At 37.9% G+C, this 15,245-nt stretch overlaps 1 protein-coding gene across 7 annotated transcripts in view; it reads right to left on the bottom strand.

Moving 5' to 3' along the window:
- SMC2 (structural maintenance of chromosomes 2) overlaps positions 1-15,245 on the bottom strand; it is a 51,003-nt gene that overhangs the window by 35,389 nt on the left and 369 nt on the right. For 2 of the 7 annotated variants that reach the window (XM_081524530.1, XM_081524545.1), the window contains exons 1-9: positions 14,930-15,072; positions 12,882-13,106; positions 12,104-12,257; positions 9,846-9,964; positions 9,207-9,245; positions 6,667-6,777; positions 6,432-6,476; positions 4,941-5,174; positions 2,347-2,496 (exon numbers count right to left, since the gene is read on the bottom strand). In XM_081524530.1, coding sequence (XP_081380656.1) covers positions 2,347-2,496; positions 4,941-5,174; positions 6,432-6,476; positions 6,667-6,777; positions 9,207-9,245; positions 9,846-9,964; positions 12,104-12,257; positions 12,882-13,049 — 1,020 coding nt within the window. In that variant the 5' untranslated portion in view covers positions 13,050-13,106; positions 14,930-15,072. Of the gene's footprint in view, positions 1-2,346; positions 2,497-4,940; positions 5,175-6,431; positions 6,477-6,666; positions 6,778-9,206; positions 9,246-9,845; positions 9,969-12,103; positions 12,258-12,881; positions 13,107-14,925; positions 15,073-15,245 lie in introns of those variants that run through there. The other 5 variants (XM_081524490.1, XM_081524538.1, XM_081524499.1 and 2 more) reach the window with 3 other exon arrangements.

Here is a 15,245-nt window from a genome sequence, read left to right as displayed (position 1 = left end):
ATATTTACCATGTACCAGGCATTATTCTAGACGTTAAAGACACAGGGTCCTCAGGGAGCCTACATTTCTAACATGGCAAACATAGTAAACAAATAAAGCAAAAAATGATGGAACTACTGTTTTAAGAATGATGAGGAAAGGCCTTTCTGTGATGACGTTTTGAGCAGAAACCTAAATGAAACAAAAGGTGTGACCATGCTAATACTAGGGGGATGGTACACTTGCCAAGCTTGGGTATTGGAGGAACTGTGGCTGGAGCACACTAAAAACAGTGAGCAAGGAAAAACAGGCAGCTAATGAGGATACTACTGAGGACCTCCCTGGGAGGTGATGGCATGAACCATGTGAGGAGTGAAAGAGGTGTGAAAGAGGGCTGTATTCTGGATATACGTACATATCTGGATATTCTGGATATACTTTTAAAATCAACAAAATCTGTTGATGAATCAGATACCACAGGGTTGGGAGAAAGAGGAAAATTCAGGAGGACTCCAGGTTCTGGAATGAACAGCATTATTACTTACATGAGGAAAATTCAGTAGCTCAGGCAGGTTTGGGTAGGTGAGGAAAATTTAAGAGTTCTATTTTGGATATGTTAAGTTTTAGATTTTTTTAAAGTCATCCATATACAAATATTAATTAAATAGCTGGACAAATGAGTCCTTCAAAGAAGGAGTCAAGGCTAATTATAGGTTTGAAAGGCATCAACATGTAGATGGTACTGAGGGGTACAGGGCTGGATGGGATCACTGAAGAAATGAGTATATATAAAGAAGTCTGACCACTAGGCCTGGTGCATGCTAAAATATGTATTTTAATTTGCATTTCTAACTTGAATTCAAAGTATGTATTTTCAACTATCAAATCGATATCTCTACTTAGATGTCTAACTAGCTCCTCAAGCCTATTATTCTCCATTCAACAAATGGTAATGATATTTCAAACTGTCAACGACAGAACTCTGGAGTTATCCTTCAGCCCTCTTTCATATTCAAATACCAATCTGCTGGGCACTATTTATAATAGCAAAGACATGGAAACAACCTAAATGTCTAGCGACAGATGAACTGATAAAGAAGATGTTACACACACACACTGGAGTATTACTCAGACATTAAAAAGAATGAAAAATTGCCATTGCATCAATGGATACCAAGGAATGGACCTAGAGGTTATCATACTGAGTGAAGTCAGTCAGAAAGAGAAAGACAAACATCGTGATATCATTTATATGTGGAATCTAAAATATGATACGAATGAACTTATCTACAAAATAGAAAGACTCACAGACACAGAGAACAGACTTGTTGCCAAGGGGAAAGGTGGGAAGGGGAGGGAAGGACTGGGAGTTTGGCATTAGTAGGTGCCAACTGTTATGTGTAAGATGGATAAATAACAAGGTCTTACTGTATGACAAAGGGAACTACATTCAATATCCTGTGATAAACCATAATGGAAAAGAAAATAAAAAAAGAAAATACATGTATAACTGAGTCACTTTGCTGTACAGCAGAAAACAACATTGTAAACCAACAGACTATACTTCAATTAAAAAAAAAAACCTGCTGGGTATATCTGTTGGACCTACCCTTAAAGTACACATAAAATCCCACAACTCCTCTAATATTCCACCTTCTATTGCATCTATCCAAGGACTATCACCTGGACTAACAACCACTACCTGGTTTCTCTACTTCTTCCCTTTATCTGTAATTTATCCTCAAAACAGCAAGAACAGTACTACTAAAATATTAAAATGTCACCCTTGTGCTCAACCAACTCCAGCAGCTTCCCATGCCACTCAGAATAAAGGGCAAAGTCCTTCACATATTTTGCAAAACCACATGTGATCCTACACCCCATTTCTACTACTCAGTGGTAACCAGCTTTACTTCTCTCTGCTTTTCCAATACCTTAGGCACTTGGGACAACTGCTGCTCTTTTGTCTGGAACATCTTCCCCCACAGCCTCCCAATCTATCTACATGGCTCTCTGACCACCTTCAGGTCTCTAATGAAATAGAGGCCTCCCAATGAGACCTTTAATGTCTACCCAATGTAAAATTCCAAATTGCACCTTTCGCCCAATACTAACCCTATCCACTGCTTTATTTTTTTTCTCATCAGTTACCACTATATAACATACTACATATTTCACTTATTTTCTTTATAATCGTTTTCCTCATTGGAATGAAGACCCACAAGGCATTTTGTTCATTATTGTCATTTTGTCAGTTGCTACATCCTAGCCTAAATAATTACCCTGGGTCCACAGCAGGCACTCCATAAATATTAACAGAATGGAGGAATGTATATTACTAGAATTAAATTACACTTATTTGCTTACCTCTACCATATTTTTCTCCAGTTCTTTGCGTTTGTTCTCTTCACTTGCCAGATTTTTCTTCTTGAAATCAAAAGCACTTTGAGATTTAGTATTAACTCGCTGAGCTTCTGTAAGAGCATCTTCTAAAGATCGAAGTATACCTCCAACTTCCTATAATCAAATGCACCCAATTCAATCAATGTACTTAAAAATTTGTTAGTGCATAATTTATATATATTTATTTTTAATAAACTATGGACTCTACACATGGACATCACCAGAGAGTCAATACCGAAGCAGATTGATTATATTCTCTGCAGCCAAAGACAGAAAAGCTCTATACAGTCAGCAAAAACAAGATCAGGAGCTGACTGTGGCTCAGATCATGAACTCCTGATTGCCAAATTCAGACCTAAATTGAACAAAGTAGGGAAAACCACTAGACCATTCAGGTATGACCTAAATCAAATCCCTTACGATTATACAGTGGAAGTGAGAAATAGAGTTAAAGGATTATATCTGATGGAGTGCCTGAAGAACTATGGATGGAGGTTCATGACATCGTACAGGAGGCAGGAATCAAGACCATCCCTAAGAAAAAGAAACGCAAAAAGGAACAGAAGTTGTCTGAGGAGGCCTTACAAATAAATGTGAAAAGAAGCAAAAGGCAAAGGAGAAAGGAAAGATATACTCATTTGAATGCAGAGTTCCAAATAGCAAGGAGAGATAAGAAAGCCTTCCTCAGTGATCAATGCAAAGAAATAGAGGAAAACAACAGAATGGGAAAGACTGGAGATCTCCTCAAGAAAATCAGAGATACCAAGGGAACTTTTCATGCAAAGATGGGCACAATAAAGGACAGAAATGGTATGGACCTAACAGAAACAGAAGATATTAAGAAGAGCTGGCAAGAATACACAGAAGAACTATACAAAAAAGATCTTCACGACCCAGATAATCACGATGGTGTGATCACTCACCTAGAGCCAGACATCCTGGAATGTGAAGTCAAGTGGGCCTTAGGAAGCATCATTACGAACACAGCTAACGGAGGTGATGGAATTCCAGTTGAGCTATTTCAAATCCTGAAAGATGATGCTGAAAGTGCTGCACTTGATATGCCAGCAAATTTGGAAAACTCAGCAGTGGCCACAGGACTGGAAGAGGTCAGTTTTCATTCCAATCCGAAAAAAGGCAATGCCAAAGAATGCTCAAACCACTGCACAATTGCACTCATCTCACACGCTAGTAAAGGAATGCTCAAAATTCTCCAAGCCAGGCTTCAACAGTACGTGAACCGTGAACTTCCCAGTGTTCAAGCTGGATTTAGAAAAGGTGGAGGAACCAGAGATCAAATTGCCAACATCCGCTGGATCATCAAAAAAGCAAGAGAGTTCCAGAAAACATCTATTTCTGCTTTATTGACTATGCCAAAGTCTTTGTGGATCACAATAAACTGTGGAAGAGTCTTAAAAAGATGGGAATACCAAACAACCTGACCTGCCTCTTGAGAAATCTCTATGAAGGTCAAGAAGCAACAGTTAGAACAGGTCATAGAACAGACTGGTTCCAAATAGGAAAAGGAGTACATCAAGGCTGTATACTGTCACCCTGCTTATTTAACTTATATGTAGAGTACATCATGAGAAATGCTGGGCTGGATGAAGCACAAGCTGGAATCAAGATTGCTGGGAGAAATATCAATAACCTCAGATATGCAGATGACACCACCCTTATGGCAGAAAGTGAAGAAGATCTAAAGAGCCTCTTGATGAAAGTGAAAGAGGAGAGTGAAAAAGTTGGCTTAAAACTCAACATTCCGAAAACTAAGATCATGGCAATTGGTCCCATCACTTCATGTCATATAGATGGGGAAACATTGGAAACAGTGGCAGACTTTATTCTGGGGGACTCCAAAATCACTGTAGATGGTGACCGTAGCCATGAAACTAAAAGATGCTTGCTCTTTGGAAGGAAAGTTATGAGCAACCTAGATAGCATATTAAAAAGCAGAGACATTGCTTTGCCAACAAAGCTCTGTCTAGTCAAAGCGATGGTTTTTCCAGTAGTCATATATGGATGTGAGAGTTGGAGTATAAAGAAAGCTGAGCATGGAAGAATTGATGCTTTTGAACTGTGGTGTTGGAGAACTCTTGAGAGTCGCTTGGAATGCAAGGAGATCCAACTAGTCCATCCTACAGGAGATCAGTCCTGAATATTCACTGGAAGGACTGATGCTGAAACTCCAATACTTCGGCCAGTTGATGCAAAGAACTGACTCATTTGACAATACCCTGATGCTGGGAAAGACTGAAGGCGGGAGGAGAAGTGGACAACAGAATATGAGATGGTTGGACGGCATCACCAACTCAATGGACATGAATCTGAGTAAACTCCAGGAGTTGGTGTTGGACAGGGAGGCCTGGTGTGCTGCAGTCCATGGGGTCACGAAGAGTCGGACACAACTGAGTGACTGAACTGAACTGAAACTATATCCTTATCATACATTAAGATAAATTTTTTTCAATAGAGAACACAATGCCCAGTAAATCCAAAATAGTTACTATACATTATTTAATATTTTCAGTGTATTATTATTCTTACACACGTCTGACCTTATCTTTTCTTTTTTCCAACTCTTCTATTTCATGACTAAGTGCTTTTATTTTTTTATCATTCTCAGACACTTCTTCTTGAAGCTTCATAATTTTATCCTGCATTTCTTTTAATGCCTCAGCTGAGCGTTCTTTAGTATCTTCAGCCAGCAAAAACTGATAAGCTATATATAAACGACTCAGATGTTCTATTTCTCTCAACAGCTTTTGGTACTCCAAGTAGGAAGATCTTTCCTAAAAGAGAAATCACCAATAAAGTATAACTCTATATTAATATTTTAAAGCAAATTTGTAAAGAATTTAAATACAGCAACACATAAAAAATTTCCCATTACACAAATATAACGGATTTTGTCTTAAATTTGAGTAATTATGGACTATTAATTTTTGGAAACTTCAAACAACATTAGAACTGTGGCTTTTTAGATAGCATAATGTCATCTTTAGTGAATTCTTTGTGGCTATTTCTTCTCAAATATAACAACACAGTTGGGATTAACAAAGAAATATGGACATAAGATTCATAGACTGGTGGGACTAAGAAGTCTATAAAACTATAAAACCATGAATGATACAGTATTAAATGTATTTTGTAGTACTATTACCAAGATGCCCACCGTACATTCATTCATATAACTATTTATAAATATTTGCTCACATATTACTAAACTTGATTCCCACTGGGACCTACTAGGACCAAGTTAACAATGAAAATTCCTAGTATGCAGATGAAGAAACAAATTCAGGGTGATTAAATGAGCTCTTCGTATTTATCAGATATAGAATTTGGCAAAATCAAATATGACACCGAGGTTTAAACTCGTGATCTAGTGTTTTCTACTAAATCATACATGCAAAAGGCAGAACCTTCAAGTTTACAGTTTTTCAGTTTTTCCAATTACATCTATGCTAGTGTATGGATTCAGAAGAGAGCACGAGAAGTATCAAATTATAATGAACATTTAAGAAATTTCTAAATACATGATTTAAAATACTTTCACTGAAACAGTGATATAATATCAGAAGTGCAAAGATTAGAGAGAAAACAGCCATCTGTTTCAATATCTATTGTCTACTAACTGCCTTGACAGCAGTAATTGCAGTGATAGCCCCTCTTACCCTAGAAGTTACTCATTCTACCAAGAGTTTCTAAGAGTGCCATATCTTTAAGAAATATTTATTCCACTCAATTCTAACTATCCAGGAAAACTTAGATTTACACTTGTCTTCAACAAAGAATGAAAATCTGGCATGTTGTTTTCTGATACTATGATAGTCAATCTCTAAAACCACTATGACTTAACAGATATGAAGTGCATTGTCCTCTATAAGCAGAAGGTTGAGTATGGACTATCAACTCCAACTCCTTATCTCATCTCCAAGAAACATTTCCGAGGAGTGGTACACGTGTTGCCCCCATGTGTATCATCATGGATGCATCACCAATTTTGAGCGACATTCTAGCTGGCTGTCCTCATATATAGTACACACCTCTTTTAATTTTTGAATTGTTGGAGTAATTTCTTCTTCAAGTATCTGGAAAATAAAGGAAAAACTATTTTTGAGTATGTGAAGTACCATTAAAGAAATTTAAAAGGGAGAAGACTAAGGGAAACTGAACAAAGGCTGGGGAGAGAACAGGTGTGATAAAATTTCCCTCTTTACAGCAGAGAAACTCTAATAGAAAAGTACTCTCTTCCCTAAAAATATTTATATATTTAATTACCGTCTTAATTTCTCTCAGCTTAGCCTCCTTTTTTTCTATAGTCCTCTGAGCATTTTGTTTTTTGTATTCATACATCCTCGTTCCAGCTGCTTCTTCTATCATGGACAAAATCTGGAAAGATGATTGCATTAATGTTTTAAGAATCAAAGACAGTGAGTCTCATTGGAATTTACATTAGGATATTACTTAAGGCCTTTACTTCACGAAGCATCTTAACAAAATAGTTAAGGACCATAATAGTTAACTACATAAAAAAAGGTACATATTATGTATAACCCTAAGATTCAACAAACATTTCTGGCCTTCACTCCAATTCTAAAATCAAACTTTATGCTACACTGAGGTTCCAGAGTACATATCTTTGAAAACGGAAGCCAGTAATTCCTTCTTTCTCTTTTCCTTCAAATATAAGAAGAAAGTAAAAGCTAACCAATATTTCATTTTATAAATTTCTACTTAAAACTGTTCCAAGTGAGACTGCAGCCGTTTTGTTCCTACAAGGATGAAGCATGGCCTAACATTTACATTCCAACTGTGGCATATACTTTAAGAACTTGGGCAAGTAATTTAGTTTTCCCTGTTCCTCTTTCTTCATCTGCTGAGGACTGAAAGTATCTCAGTGTCATTGCAAGTAAAGTAGTTCATGTGAGAAGTACCCTGAAAAAGGCAAATACTAATATAATTTTATAAGGACAATTTTTTAGCACTCCTTTATCAGAAGCTTCTAATCACTATCAATCCCTACCTCAACAGGATTATTTCTCGGAAAACCAGTTTGATTTCTATATATTGGGCAGATTTTGAATGAGAAGTTTTCCCTTAAGATGTTATCTGAAGAAAGTAAGTGTGACCTATAGTTAAACCAGACTAGTATCATCAATTATCAGTCGTCCTTTTAGTTCTTCTCCATAGATAAAACTACCAAAAGAGCCTTTGCTCTCATACAAAACATTTATTCCTTCATACCAACTCTTCTCAAGGGGGCTCCAAAACAAAATTAAGTCTTAATGTCTTAAGCAATCCATTGTATTCTAATGAATGAATTTCACTCAAATCTCTTCCTACAGGGTTTAACTCTGACATGGAACACCAGCTGAGAAAAGCTACTTTAGAACCAAAATTTCTTTTAATACTGTATGGGCACATAAAACTCCTAGAAAAAAAGTAAGTGGTAAGCTCCCAACACCTGTGTTAGCGATGATTTTTTTTTTGGATTTGATACCAAAAGCAAAGGCACTAAAACCAAAAATAAACAAGCAGGACTACAAAAAACTAAAAAGCTTCTGCACAGGAAAGGAAACCATCCACAGATACAAATCAGGCAAATACAAATCAAAACCACAATGAGACATCACCTGTTAGAATGGCTTTTATCAAAAAGACAAAAAGTAACAAAGACTGGTGAGGATGTGGAGAAAAGGGAAACCTTGTGTACTGTTTGTGGGACTGTAAACTGGTGTATCCATTATGGGAAACAGCATGGAGGTTCCTCAAGAAACTAAAAATAGAACTACCGTATGATCCAGTAATCCACTTCAGGACATTAGGAATCACAGACACTAATTTGAAAAGATATCTGCACTTCCATGTTTACTGCAACATCATTTGTAACAGTAAAGACATGGAAACAACCTAAGTGTCCACTGATGGATGAATGGATAAAGAATATAGTATTTATATATATAAATTTAATAGAATGTTATTTAGGCACACGAAAAGGAAATCCTGCCATTTGCAACAGCATGGATAGAACACAAGGGCATTATGCTAGGTGAAATAAGTCTGACAGAAAGATAATACAGTATAATTTCACTTACATGGAGGCTCTTTCAAAAAAACACCCCAAAACTGAACTCATAGATACAGAAAACAGATTGGTGGCTGACAGAGGTGGGGGATAGGTGGTGGGCAAAAGTTAAAAGTGCCAGTTATAAAATAAAAGGTCCTGGGGATGTAATGTGCAGCATGGTGACTATAGCTGATAATACTTAACTGCATATTTGAACATTGTGGAGAGTATAATTTAAAAGTTCTCATCTTCAAAAAAAATTCTGAAAAATGTGATATACAGTGATCAATGTTGACTAAACTGTGGTGATCATTTTGTGATATACACATATACTGAATATTGTATATATATATCAAACCTTTTTGGTGTACACCTGAAACTACTTTATCAACTATATCTCAATTAAAAACATAACTTAAAAAAACTGCTTAACAAGGTCCTAGGACTTTCCTTTTACATCTTTAAAAGATTCTGATTTAATCCTCAAAACAGATCTTGAGGTAAAGGTTACAGACTCCAGTTTATAAATGAGGAAACTAAGGCTCTGAAAGTTTACATTATATCACTTAAAAAAAACTAGGGCATGGTGTCAAATATTAAAAAACAAAATTATTTTCTCCACTAATCATTCTTAAATAAATGTTCCCAAGAATTTTAATAATGGAAAAATTATGTTTACAAATTGATTACCTAAAAGATTAAGACAATATCTACAATTACTATTTTTACTGTGCTTAAAGAGTGCTCTTACCTCTGGAGGTTTCATATTCATCACTTTTGTAATTCGGCCCTGAAAATAAAACGACAAACTTACTGTAATAACAATAAATTCAGAAAGAATAACCTAAAGGCATACATGTTTATCTGTACTAAAGCTGTTATATCCTAATATACCTAATATCCTAATCTTTGGGCAGTTATTTCTCCCACCTACATGAAAAGATGTTTCTTAAGATTTGAGAACAAAGGTAGCTTATAATTTTAGAATTTTGCTACTTACTTTCTTATCAGTGATATAAATTACATAAATAATACAAAGTTAACTCAAGACTGTATTTCTGAGACAAGTAATGAGGTAGAAGTCGCCAACTCTAAAATGGGTAAGCATGTAAATGTTGGCATAATTATTGAACATCTCTTGATTTTTTAGAACAGCCCTTCAAGATAAGTCAAAGAAACTTAATTCCAGATCTTCTTCAAAATTCAAATGTATGCAATATACTAGAACACGTAAGTACAAATAATTAACCCACATTTATTAACAGGTGCCCAAACATCAGCCTAATAGCAAATTAAAAAATGAAAAATCCAAACAGAAGTATTTCTCTTGTGAGTTAAAAAAGATGCCAAAACTATTATGAAAGAGATATAAAGTCCACAAACAAAATACCTGCATGATGAGAAAGTGAGGGTTGTTAACATTAAGACCAACAGAACAGAAGAGATCGTATACTCTGGTATTGTTTGCATTTACTCCATTGATTAAATATTTATTTCTGCCACCAATAACTACCTGCAAAGGAAACAATTTTAAAAAAACATAAATGGGCACACATATCTTGAGCTAAGATGGTAAGTTCCCAAATACATTATCTTTTATTTGTTTTTTCCAACTAATGATAAATAAAATGAATCTAGGGTAAATAGTGAAGAAAGTATAACATGGTCAAAAACAATGTGAGACTGGCTTCAATCTAGGGCCTCCTAACATCCCATGCGGTGGACTAGGTCTTTAAGGTGCCTTCCACCTTTATGTTTCCAAGTATGTACAGAAAGTAGTTTCTATCCCTCATCACCCGCTTCTACAACTTTCCATACTCAGAGGCTGACCCATCTTCCTCCACTTTGATTTCCAAAGGACTCAAATACTAAAAACGAAAGACACACAGTTTTAGTAACAATCCTTGTCAAGACTCTAAGATGATTAATAAAAGATAAGACTTGTGAATATTTGAAAGAAACAAAGTAAATATGGAACTGCAGCATGGGTTTAATAAGAACAACTTATACTACATAACGGACTTCCCTGGTGGCTCAGAGGTTAAAGCGTCTGCCTCCAATGCAGGAGACCTGGGTTCGATCCCTGGGTCGGGAAGATCCCCTGGAGAAGGAAATGGCAACCCACTCCAGTATTCTTGCCTGGAGAATCCCATGGACGGAGGAGCCTGGTAGGCTACAGTCCATGGGGTCGCAAAGAGTCGGACACGACTGAGCGACTTCACTCACTCATACTACATAACAGCTTGTTCAGTCTACTATAGCATGTACATTGTCATTTTGGAGGTATGACTGCCTCACCCATTTGCTGAGGTCCTTAAAGACAAGATTTGTTTCTCATTCTTTCTAACTGTATTTCCCAGTGCATTTGAGAATGCCCAGCACACATCAAGCACTTAATAAATATTAAATATGAATTCACTTATTTTCCTAACAGTATTAGGGTGGTAGATCATTTATTAATATTTGAACAACAATCCTAATATATCCTAAAGAAATTCGAGGAAGTCTTTATAACAAAATTCTGGTGAAGATACAGTCATATGGATCACAAGAGGACAGGAATTTCAGGTAGATTAGTAGAAGATTTTCTTAAAATCCTGAAAGGGTAATTATTTGATAGATGCTTAATGAGAGAGAATAGGATTTTGTCCCAATCTAGTCAATCTTTTTTTTTTCCAACCAGAGTTTTCATTAAAATAGAGATGGAAATCTATAAGCTACATAATGCTAAGATGAAGAGTAAACGCTGACAAACTGAAAACACGGTCTGATTATAAGATAAAAAGATTTTAAGGGACAAATGTTAAGGTCCTCCATTGGTTTCAAGAACCTGCTTAGATGCAGAAATGGCAGTATATGGCTAAGTAATAACATGAACAACTTAGAGTGATTTTAAGTAAATTGGATATGAATTCATAATATATGATGAACTCTTCAACATCATATTGAGAAAAAAAAAAAGTAGAGTACTTAAAATGAAAGAAGTGACAATTCTGCTTAATCCTGTCCCAGCCGGACCAATTCTGATACATGCAATTTGAAGGGCCAAGCATTAAAATATATATATATATGTGTATGTGTGTGTGTGTATAAATAAAACTGGAGCAAATTTGCATTCCATGTGATGAGACAAGTGAAAGACCTAGAAACAACTAAATATCAATTGAAAGACCTAGAGAATTTAGCTTAGAAAACAGACTTACAGAAGAACACTGATATACTGAAATCAAGAATAAATTACATGTTCTCTTGGTGCTCTCAAGATAACTAGGATTTATGTGTAAAACTTGAAAACAACACTATGGTATGGCTCAATTTATAAGAATAACTTTCTAATTTCCAAAAATAGAATGGGTTATCTCAGAAAATAGTGAGATCCCAAGAACTACAGGTGTTCCAGCACAGAGAGAGACTCAAGTGCATGGTTTACGGTTTAAATAAGCATAGTTGAGTGCTTGTATGGATGGATTTCACATCCCTTTCAATCCACTTGGAAAATGGTGGAACTTGCTTAAGCAAAACAAGATATTCTTAAGGAATCTAGTCAGTATTTGATCCATCAGTTTTGCTCATAAACTTTCCAGTAACTGTACTGCCAAAATGCACGAGACATGCAAGTTTTTAGGTAACCAAATATTTAGTAGTCACTCACCTGCCTTGTTACTGTAATTTCATCATGAACTTCAAATCCTAAAGGACTCTGCTTTTTGTCAGAATTATCAAAGGTGATTGACACCAAGGCTTTTGTAATACCAGCTTGCCCATTTTTGTAAACTAAATCTTGTAAGTTAGAAGCCCGAACCTAAAATAAAGGAAAAGTTTATCAGTTACAAAACTCAGTACTGCACAAAATAGCACTAAAAATAGCTTTCTTGCTGTTGGAAAACCACCCATGTAGTATCCGTTAAGAAGTCAAGAACAGGTAGTGGTATTCATAGGCATGGCAAGCAAAGAAAATGGGCATCAACCTGAAATGGGCCTCTCTCTCCACAGGACTTTTTTAATCCTGAACTAAACTGTTTTCTACTCATTTCTTAACAAGAGCTCATTTGAAAAATTTAAGGAAGACAGTGTCTAAAAATTTCACTATTCATTCAATCCCAATAGCAGATCCTGAAAAGACATTATAATGAGGGCGGGGGCAGGTGGAAAGATACAAACTCTGGAATGAGAATGTGTGAGTTTCAGTGTTGCTTCAAACATCTTAAGAGGATTAACCTTAAGCAACTCCTCTAAGTTCCTACCTTCTCACCTAAAATACGGAGTAATAATACCTACCTTTAAAGGACCGCTGTGAGGTAGAAGATAATTCACATAAAAATGCAAATAAAGAGAATATTGGTAATACTGGCCCTCACCGTGTGCAAAGATTCCCTTGACGTTTCTCAAACTTAAATTCATATAAATCAGAAAGTTTACACTTTACCTGAGACAGGTTGGAGATGCCCAGCAAAAAGCAGATGGAGTCCAATATGTTGGATTTTCCACTACCATTTAAACCAGTGATAGCATTGAACAGAGGGTCAAAACCATTGACTTCAGTCCTCTGAGCATAGGACTTGAATCCCTCAAGAATGATTGACTTAATGTGCATTTTCACTACTGACTTGGACAGGTAAATCTCTGCTAGAAATCAAGCCACAAAGCAGTTCTGTACAAAACAGAAAAACAACGCATAAGTGGAATGTAAAACTGGAATCATAATACATAGACTAAACCGTAAGAATGACAGCACAATACAAATAAAACAGCCACTTGCTAAGCTATTTCCTCTGATGTAAAGGGATCTTTCTTTAACTTAAAAATATACAAGAATTAGCCTCTATTTAGAAGTTAACTGGGCTTCCCAGGGGACTCAGCGATAAAGGAATCCTCTTGCAATGCAGGAGCCACAAGAGATGTGGGTTCCACCCCTGGGTCGGGAAGATCCCCTGGAGGAAAGCAGGGCAACTCACTCCAGAATTCCTTCCTGGAGAATCCCCATGGACAGAGGAGCCTGGTGAGCTACAGTCCATAGGGTCGCAAAGAGTCAGACACGACTGAAGTGACTGAGCACGCACACTCGCAGAAGTTAATTGAACCTGGAAGCCAACCACCTACTTCTCCAAGCTTATACTCTTCCATCGTTATCATACTCCAGCTAACACAGATTACTGATCATTTACCATCACATCCCCTTTGCCCAGAATGCACTTCTCCCGGACACTGACATGGCTCATTCTCCTTTATAGCACTCACGTCTTTACTCAAACGTCACCTAGCTAGGTTCCTTTCCGACTCTCCTATATAAAAAAGTACCCTCATTCAACATTCAGAAAACTAAGATCATGGCATCTGGTCCCATCACTTCATGGGAAATAGATGGGGAAACAGTGGAAACAGTGGCTGACTTTATTTTTGGAGGCTCCTTATTTTTGGAGGCTCCAAAATCACTGCAGACGGTGATTGCAGCCATGAAATTATTGCAGCCATGAAATTAAAAGACGCTTACTCCTTGGAAGGAAAGTTATGACCAACCTAGATAGCATATTAAAAAGCAGAGACATTACTTTGCCAACAAAGGTCCGTCTCGTCAAGGCTATGGTTTTTCCAGTAGTCGTGTAGGGATGTGAGTGTTGGACTGTGAAGAAAGCTGAGCGCTGAAGAATTGATGCTTCTGAACTGTGGTGTTGGAGAAGACTCTTGAGAGTGCCTTGGACTGCAAAGAGATCCAACCTGTCCATCCTAAAGGAGATCAGCCCTGGGTGTTCATTGCAAGGACTGATGTTGAAGCTGAAACTCCGATACTTGGGCCACCTCATGCTGAGTTGACTCATTGGAAAAGACCATGATGCTGGGAAGGATTGGGGGCAGGAGGAGAAGGGGACGACAGAGGATGGTTGGATGGCATCACCGACTCGATGGACATGAGTTTGGGTAAACTCCGGGAGTTGGTGATGGACAGGGAGGCCTAGCGTGCTGCGGTTCATGAAGTCGCAAAGCGTCGGCCACGACTGAGCGTCTGAACTGAACTGAACTGAACTGAACTGAACCCATCCCCTGCCTCTGCTTTCTTTTTCCTTCACGGACTTACAGCTGACACTAATCAGTACTTATTTATTGCTCTACCCAAGCTATCATAATGTAATCTTCCGTAGCATCTTCTACGTTCTCCGTTGTATGCCAGAGTACTGCCTAACTCGAGGCGCGGGATGGGCGGGTGGTCTGTAAATATTTCTTAAACATCAGTAGATATACCCCCAGATAAATAGCTGAAGGCTTTTTCTTGTACTCAGGTTCTTCCCTCGCCCCACCAGGCCTTTCTCTCAACCCTTGCTCGCCTACTCCAAGGCTGGACAGGAACGAGTCATTCTGCCAGGAACCCCTTCAGGACTAAGTTTACTCTGAAATTCCTTGCTACTCCGCTCCCCAGCCCCCGACGCCCATCTCCCGCCAGGAATGCCCGGCTAGGCCCAACCGGCCGCGCGCACGCACCTGCCTCGCCGCTGCGTCAGGTCGCCTGGGCTTGAGGCGCCGCCGAAGCTCTTCCTAGTCACTAGGGCGGAGAGTGCGCCAGTCTTGCCCGGCCTCGGGGGCTGAGAGGCGAACGCCACCAAAGCGGCTCCTACATTTGCCCCGCGCGCGGCACCGGGGCGGAACTATTTATGCCTTTGAATTTCGGCGCGAGCACAGGACCCCACCTCCACTACCTATTCCATTGGCTGGTGCCTCAGAGACGCCTGACCTAAAGGTTCCATTTTTCTCTTCCATCAAGCAGTTAAAGGGACAAAGAGATAGAAAAGAAGGTCGC

The sequence above is a fragment of the Giraffa tippelskirchi genome, chromosome 1 (assembly GCF_054371585.1).
Source record: "Giraffa tippelskirchi isolate mGirTip1 chromosome 1, T2T-mGirTip1v1.2.pri, whole genome shotgun sequence".
NCBI classification, from domain to species: Eukaryota; Metazoa; Chordata; class Mammalia; order Artiodactyla; family Giraffidae; genus Giraffa; species Giraffa tippelskirchi.
This window is presented reverse-complemented; position numbering and strand designations above follow the sequence as displayed.